Below are 7,872 nucleotides of genomic sequence, written 5' to 3' on the forward strand. Positions count from 1 at the left end.
GCCGAGGCGTGCCCCGAACCCCGCCGCCCCCGCCCTGGCACGGCGGCGGCGGGAGCCCTGCCCTGGCACCCCGTACCTGGCCCCACCCTGGCTCTCTTGGCCGGGAACGGCCCGGCAAAGGAAAAGCCGGGGGGGGGTGTCGGAGGATTAGGGCAGGAGGGCTCAGCCGTCCGCCAGGAATTGGGGAAGGAGGGAAAAGAGCTGCGAGGAGGCAGCGCTGCCCTCGCACGGAGCCTTGCGAGTGGGGCCGTCAGGGACTGGTGGCGAAGGGGCCCCCGAGCAACCCCAGGTGCGAGATGCTCCACGCCCTGAGCAGCTGGAGGAGCAACTGTGCCTGCGCTGCGGAGGGGTGAGGATTTTCGCTTTAGCCTTTGGTGGTCTCGTTTGTTTTCTTAGATTCCCACACCACGGGAAGAGATTTCGGCCGGTGTACTGCGGGGTTTCTCCCACCCTCCCGAGATAACCAGGGCGGGGGGGGGCTTTCCCACGGAGGGGAATTGTCCCCATGAGCCACAGCAAGAGTTTCCCCCCCCCCCCCGAGAGCTCTGTGCCTAGGGAGCGCTCGCCGGGAGCGTGGCTGGGGAGGACTCCTGCCTTACACGCCCAAGCATGTGCTTTGCGGGCAGGGAGCGGCTCCCAGCGCCCTGCCCGCGGCCGGCGGTGACAGCCACACGGGTCCGCCCTACCCGGTCACTGCCGAAACCTCCGCTCCGCTCCCTCCCTCCCTCCCGGCCTGGGCTCCGGGCACGCTGTGCTGGGCACATCTTCCATTTGGGGGGGTAGGGGGGCAGGGGGTGTACGGCACCGACACGCACAAGAAATGAGTGATGAAGTTTCTATGAGGTCGCTGAGGGTGGGTCGAGAGGGGAGACCTGCAGCAAGCTGCCTCCGTGGTGCCCCTTTCCCGGGCGCAGGGCTTTGGGAGGGTAATTTAAATCTCTCTCTGGATGTGTTAGAGTTGTGCTGATGGCCAGGAGAGAAGAAGGAGTTCTGTCCCAGCTCTGCTCCCGCTCCCTTTAACTCAGACTTCTCTAGGAGCGGCTGGCCGCGCCGCAGAGCCCGCCGAGCCCCGCTCCCGCGGCAGGGCAGGCTGCGCGGCTGCGGGCAGGGCTGCGGGCAGGGCTGCGGGCAGGGCCGCCCCCTCGGCGCTGGGAGCGGGGGCGGCAGGGCTGGCCAGGGGCTTTGTGTGCCGGTGGCTTGGAGCAGCCAGACACGCACCCGTGAACCGGCCCACGGGGAGCACGGAGCACCTCACGCCTTCGTATTAAAAAGTTACGCCTGGAAAGTGACTCTCTTGTTGAGAAAGAATTTGCCTGCGGGGCGCATGGGACCCTTCCCCTCTGCCCGCCGAGCCCGGGTGCCCCGAGGGTTTCGGCCAGCCCGGCCGGCCGGTCACACCTAAGCACCTGCTCCGGCGCCGCGCTGAATCGGGGCCGCGCCCCTGCGTGGGCTCCGCTCGCGGAGGAACGGCGCGGAGCCACCCCGGGAGCGGACAGTGCCTAAAGGAGGGGAAAAGCAATTTGGGGCCAGGAGCCGAGTTAGGCGCCGGACCAGGCAGAAATGCCCTCCTCCCCCCGCCGCGGCTCCTGCCCGGCGAAATGGGTGGCAAGGCAGAGCTGCAGCCCTTCGGCGGCTCGGGCTGGCCGAGCACATTTGATTCCCCTTGGGGAGGCACAGCAGCTCGTATAAAAAAGACATTGTTGTCTTTGGAGAGCCCTGTGCGCACTTTCAAAAGCTGATCCTTGAGTTCCCAGCCCCCGCAATCCAGTTGATGAGGAAACGCGCTGCGGTCTTGGTGGCACCGTTTCCATTGGGATTGGCACCATTTGATTGACAAAGTCTCCCATTCTTCCACCTCTCGAGTGTTATCAAACGGATTGTGTGGGGTCAGAAGCTATTGAAGGGACGTCCGTGTAGCCGCATTCTGCAAACACGGGGTGAAGACCGTGCCTTTCTCATGAAAATGCTTCCACCAGGCAAAACGCATCTCATCTTCCCTGCTCTCCTCCTTAGCATTTCCTTTTAACTCGAGCGTTTTACTAAGCAGCATCACCAGGTAAACGAGCACAGCACTAGAGGCAGCCTAGGCAGGACCCCGCCGGGGCGGCCACCCTCCCCGGGGGCTGCGGGGAGACAGCTCTGGCAGAAGAAACTTGGGTGGAGGGTTTGCAAGAGAAGGGTGAGCGGACGGGACAGGGCAGCAGCGAAGCAGCTCTCTCGCCACTTGCCCGCGGCTTGACTCGCCCTGTTATAGTTCATCTGGGGCGGGAAAGGAGGAGCAGAGGCTCGCCGCCTTTTCACTAGGTCGATCTAGCGGGGCTAAAAAGTGCCGTCGGGACCTTGCGGGGTGTAGCTGTGCCTCTACGCGCGTCGGTGTATTTCTAACTAAGCGGGCAGACCTACAAAGAGAGTTTCAGCCCGCGCCCCAGCCAAGGGGAATGGAGAGCTCCCGCGCTGACTTCCCCGCGCAAGACCCCGCGCAGAGTCAAGGCTGGACTCGCTCGGGTTAATCTAATCGAGCAGCGTTTCGGAGGCGATTTAACCTGCGCTCCTTGGAGCGGGAGGGTAAATCAGCTCGCCCAGCCGCAGCCGGCGGTGGAAGGGGCCGTTCCGGCGGCGCCCCCGGGAAGGCGCAGGGCGGGCGGCGGGGCCCCTCGTCCGCCCCCGCTCCCCGCCGCTCCCCGCCACTCCCCGCCGCCCGGGCCGGCGCTGGGGCCTCCCCAGCTGCCCCACCGCGCACTCCCTGGAGAGAAACGGGGTCGCCGCTGCTGCCCCACAAATTGCGCGGTCACTCGCTGCCCTTCGTCTCTGGTTTGAGCCGACGGCAGCGTCACTTTGGTGGGCCCTGTGGTGGGTTTTTTTTCCCCTCCATCCACCCCCTCCTTTTTAAGGCTGATAAAACAGGCACGGAGCTGATGTGCCTGAGAAATCCGTGGGGAAAAAAAAATCAAACCACCAAGGCAAGGTCGAGTGTCTCTCTGTAGGAACAAAACCAAAGACCGTACTGAAAAACACGCGCAGAAAGGGGGGGGAAGGGGGGGGGGGCGGGGAGGGGGGAGAGAAATGTTCCAGGGATTTGGAAAGACAAGATCTAAAGATCTGGAAAGCAAAGAGGAAAGAAAAGAAGTAAAAGCAGCCGCCTTTCTAGCCCAAAGTCGCCCTTCCCTGCCTTTGGTGACCCAGCAGACTCACAACAAGCCCCCTTCGGGGTGTTCAGCCTTGAGGGAGCTGGTGCCGAAAGAGGCAGCTGAGATGATGTAGGAGAGCTGGAGGCCTGATTGAAGGAAAGTTCCCCCGATTATATTTGTGTGGAAAAGCTCACCTCTTGCAGAGCTCTAAAGTGTAATCAAGGCTGAGGCTTACACTTGAAGGATGTTAACTCTCATACGGGAACCTACTTTCTCCTAAACGGTTTCTTGCCTAGTGAATGAGAGCCTCCCAATTGAAGCAAAATGATCCTTATGTACTAATATCAAGCACAGTCACAAAGCGACCGGCTATTTATGCTGCCACTTTAGACAAAGATATTTAGTTATTCCCGGGTAGCAAGTGCACTTTTGCATTTTTAAGCACGAACCAGCCGAGCACAAACATATTTACAAGTGCCATTACTAAATAGTTACTTGACACTTCAAAGTCACTGGGTTAACTGTACCTTCGCTGTAATTTTCTTAATATTCAGGTAATCGCTGTATTAAATTGGGTTTGCCAGGGCCGTAGGCCGGGGTGTGAAACAGTCGGGGGAGGTTTCTCTCCTCCGCCCGGGAACACCCCGAAATATAAGCTTTGGAGACACTGGACAACTTGGGAGATTTCTTCAAAGACCCGAGTGACATTCGCTGCTGGCTGCGCGGACGTGTGGGTGGCTGTGAATGGGCTCGCTTTTGTTTTCACACCGGATCCGAGAACAGATCCGAAAGTGCCAGAAATTGCGGTTTATTAGAAACCGCAGGGAATTCATTGGCAAGGTGGTGTAGCAGATGACCTGAGAGGTCTTCTCCATCCAGCTCCCGTGCTGTATAAATAACCTTAGAAAGCAGCTTCAGGTTCAGAGGGACCACGAGAGCCTGTGACAGTCTTTGCCTTTGAGAATAACGAGCGACATTTTGCGCTAACCTATTTTTCAGCAGTCTCTCGCCCCAGGCAATTAAATTACTGCTTGTTTTTGCAAACTTCCATCTTCCACCTCTCCATGAGGTTTAAGGAAAAAAAAAAAAAAAAAAAGCCCTAGGTGAACGGAACTTATGGGTTTAGGGAGAGAAACGATCCTCGCACTGGGGGTCTCGCACTGGGGGTCTTAGCAGACACGGAGAAGGTTCCCGAGATGCTAAATCCCAAGTGCTGTTCGGCCACCAGCCGGCCGGGTACCCGACAAGGCGGTGCGGGGAGTGCGGAGCGCCGGGAGCGGTGGCCCAGAGCGAAGCCTCTGCCCTCCGGAGAGCTGCCCTCCCGGCGGCGGGCTCCTTCCAGACCCAACTTGGTGGGGGGAGAGGGGGGCTCGGTCCTTTCGCTCACCGGCATTCAGCCCCGTCTCCCCAGCTCTCACAAAGGCTGGGCTGACAGCCTTGCCACCCGGGAGCTGATTTTAAATCCTTTCATCCAGTCAAATGGGGGTCTTTTCGCCTTGCCTTCCATTTCCCGTCCACGATATTGCCACCCCCGAGAAAAATAAAATGAGTTGTGCTCACGGGGTCTCTCTCTCTCTCTCTTTCCCTCTCTCTCCCACTCTCTCTCTCTCTTTTTTTTTAAGACATAAAAAAAAAATCCTGACAAGTAAAACTTAAAGGTGTTTACCTTGTCATCAGCATGTAAGCTAATTATCTTGGGCAAGATGTAGGCTTCTATTGTCTTGTTGCTTTAGTGCCTATGCCCCGCCTCTGGTGGCAGCCTAAAACCTGGCGTCTGGCTAAAACAAACGAAAGGCAGCCCTGAGCCTCCACTCAATCCAATTAAGGCGGACTTCGTCCACTCGGTTACGTGTACATCCAACAAGATCGGCGTTAAGGCAACACCAGAATATTTGGCAAAAAAAAAAAAAAAAAAAAAAAAAAAAAGATTTGCCTCCCCTTCCTTTTTTTTTTTTTTTTTTTTTTTTTCCCCAGCCGCCGAATCATGTCGATGAGCCCAAAGCATACGACTCCTTTCTCAGTGTCTGACATCTTGAGTCCTTTGGAGGAAAGCTACAAGAAAGTGGGCATGGAGGGCAGTAACTTGGGGGCTCCCTTGTCAGCCTACAGACAGTCTCAGGTTTCTCAGCCGGCCATGCAGCAGCACCCCATGGGCCACAACGGAACAGTGACTGCCGCCTACCATATGACAGCGGCAGGGGTCCCCCAGCTCTCCCATGCTACGATGGGGGGCTACTGCAATGGGAACCTGGGCAACATGAGCGAGCTCCCGCCTTACCAGGACACCATGCGGAACAGCGCTTCGGCGACAGGATGGTACGGCACCAACCCGGACCCCCGCTTCTCCTCAAGTAAGTCAGCCCGGGGCTGGGTGGCCGGCGGGGGGTGGCCGCGCACCTGCCCCGCCGCACCGCGGGCGACGGGCGCCGGGGGCTCCGCGCCAGGGCAAAAGTCGGTCCAAATCCCGGCCGCCCCCCCCCGCCCCCCCAATTCCTCCTCCTGCCCGAGGATCGTGCCCGGTCCCTCCTCCCCCGGCTGGTTTCGTGTCAGCCTCTCGGGGCTGCTTTTGCGGGGGGAAGGGGGTGGGAAGCCCCGCGGTGGCGGGGAGCAGCAGCCCGGGGCTCGCCGTCCAGCGGGGCGGCAGCGGCACGGCCCGGGGGCCCGGGAGGGAGCCGGCGGTGCCCGTCCGCCTGCGCGCCGCCCGGCAGCGGGCGGGCGAGGGGGAAAGCCGGGTCGCGGGAGCCGCGTCCCGGGAGGCGCGGCGGGGAGCGGGAGAGTCCGCCCCGGCCGGCGCGGCGGAGCCCCTCTCCCCGGCCGCTGCCGCCGCGCTGTCACATCAGGTACGGGCTCGGGTGTCGCCCCCCGGGCAGGGCGAGGGGCGAGCGGTCGCCTTTATTCACCGGGGCCGGGCCGAGCGAGAAGGGGGTCCCGCCGCTCGCCCTGGGGACGCGGGGCGTTTATGGGGAGCGGGGGCGCCCCGAGGCCCCGGCCGGGGCTGGGCTGCGGCGGGCTGCGGGGCCCCGCCGGGGGCGAGCGGCGGCGGGGGCCGCGGGAGCGCGGGGCCCCGCTGGGGCCGAGCCGAGCCGCCTAAACCGTGCCGCCTTCTCCCTTGCAGTCTCCCGCTTCATGGCGCCGTCCTCGGGCATGAACATGGGCGGCATGGGCAGCCTCGGCTCCCTGGGAGACGTGAGCAAGAGCATGGCCCCGCTCCAGAGCACGCCGCGGAGGAAACGGAGGGTCCTTTTTTCCCAGGCCCAGGTTTACGAGCTGGAGAGACGTTTCAAGCAGCAGAAATACCTCTCCGCCCCGGAGAGGGAACATTTAGCCAGCATGATACATCTCACCCCGACTCAGGTCAAAATCTGGTTCCAGAACCACCGCTACAAGATGAAACGCCAGGCCAAAGACAAGGCTGCGCAGCAGCAGATGCAACAGGAGAACGGCTCTTGCCAGCAGCAGCAGTCTCCCAGAAGGGTGGCGGTGCCAGTGCTTGTAAAGGATGGCAAGCCCTGCCAAGCAGGCTCCAACACACCCACAGCAGCTATCCAGAGCCATCAGCAGCAGGCAGCTACAACGATCACAGTGGCTACCAATGGCAACAGCCTCGGACAGCATCAGAGCCACCAGACAAACAGTGCGGGGCAGTCTCCAGACATGGGACAGCACTCGGCCAGCCCTTCCTCTCTGCAGAGCCAAGTCTCCAGTTTGTCTCACCTAAACTCTTCTACTTCTGACTATGGCACTGCCATGTCTTGCTCCACCTTGCTATACGGTAGGACCTGGTGAAAGGATTAAACAAAGCGAAAGAAAAAAAAAAGGAGAAAAAAAAAAGAAAAAAAAAAAAAAAGCAGATTTTCCCAGTCACACAAATCTGTCCTGTCCAAACTACTGGGTGTTTTTCTTTTTCTTTTTTCTTTTTTTTTTTTTTTTAACGCTTTTTTTTTTTTTTTTTCCCCGTTTTACTGAGTGGTTCTCTGAGGACCCGTGAGAGAGAGAGAGAGAGACTTTTTTTGTTCGGTTTTGCTGTTACTCTTGATGGGTTTGTGTCTTTCTTTTTTCTTTTTTTTTTCCCCAAGGTTGTTGTATGGGGTGTTAAAAAAAATTCTGACTAATAACCACGGAGCAGTCTGCAGAAAGGGGACCATCGTTAGGCATGGTCCGAAGGCTTGGATTTCAGATGTACACTTTGCCAGCGTCTAGGACTTGCATGTAAATATAGAGATTTTGGGGGATGGGGTGGTTTTCCCCAAAAAAAAACGCCTTCGCGTCACCCAGACACAAGAAGCAGCTTCCCCCCTCCCCCGGTCTCCTCTCCCAGCCCCGCCGCCAGGGCCCGCGGATGGAGACGTGGAGTCATCAAAGGCTTGGCTTTTATTTTCCTCCTTACGTTTGATGTGAACCTGTAGCTGTATAATGCTGTCAAAAGTTGGACTAAACTCATAGTTTTTAGTAGCCTGTATATTTTGTTGTAAAAAGAAAAAGAAAAAAAAATACAATCAACCAAACCAACCCCCACCTTTTTTATGGACACTGATCGCCCCGTCGTAAATCCTCTGGCAGTTTGTTATTTGCGCACGCCGCCTTTTCCTGTTGTAACTTATGTAGATATTTGGCTTAAATATAGTTCCTAAGAAGCTTCTAATAAATTATACACATTACGAATATTCTTTTTTTTATTTCCCTTTGGTTCCCCCTCCCGACCCTCCCTTCCTCGCATCTCTTTTTTTTTTTTTTTTTTTTTTTT

General features: G+C 58.2%; 1 protein-coding gene across 1 annotated transcript; it reads left to right on the forward strand.

Moving 5' to 3' along the window:
• Positions 1-296: 296 nt before the first annotated feature.
• On the forward strand, positions 297-6,914 carry NKX2-1 (NK2 homeobox 1; the record flags this gene model as incomplete). The annotated part of the gene is made up of 3 exons (XM_082316644.1): positions 297-349; positions 5,103-5,479; positions 6,244-6,914. The coding sequence occupies 3 exons, from the start codon at positions 297-299 to the stop codon at positions 6,912-6,914; spliced, it is 1,101 nt and encodes a 366-aa protein (XP_082172770.1).
• Between the last annotated feature and the right edge of the window lie 958 nt (positions 6,915-7,872).

Source organism: Platalea leucorodia, assembly GCF_965183815.1.
Source record: "Platalea leucorodia genome assembly, chromosome: 7".
Classification (NCBI taxonomy): domain Eukaryota; kingdom Metazoa; phylum Chordata; class Aves; order Pelecaniformes; family Threskiornithidae; genus Platalea; species Platalea leucorodia.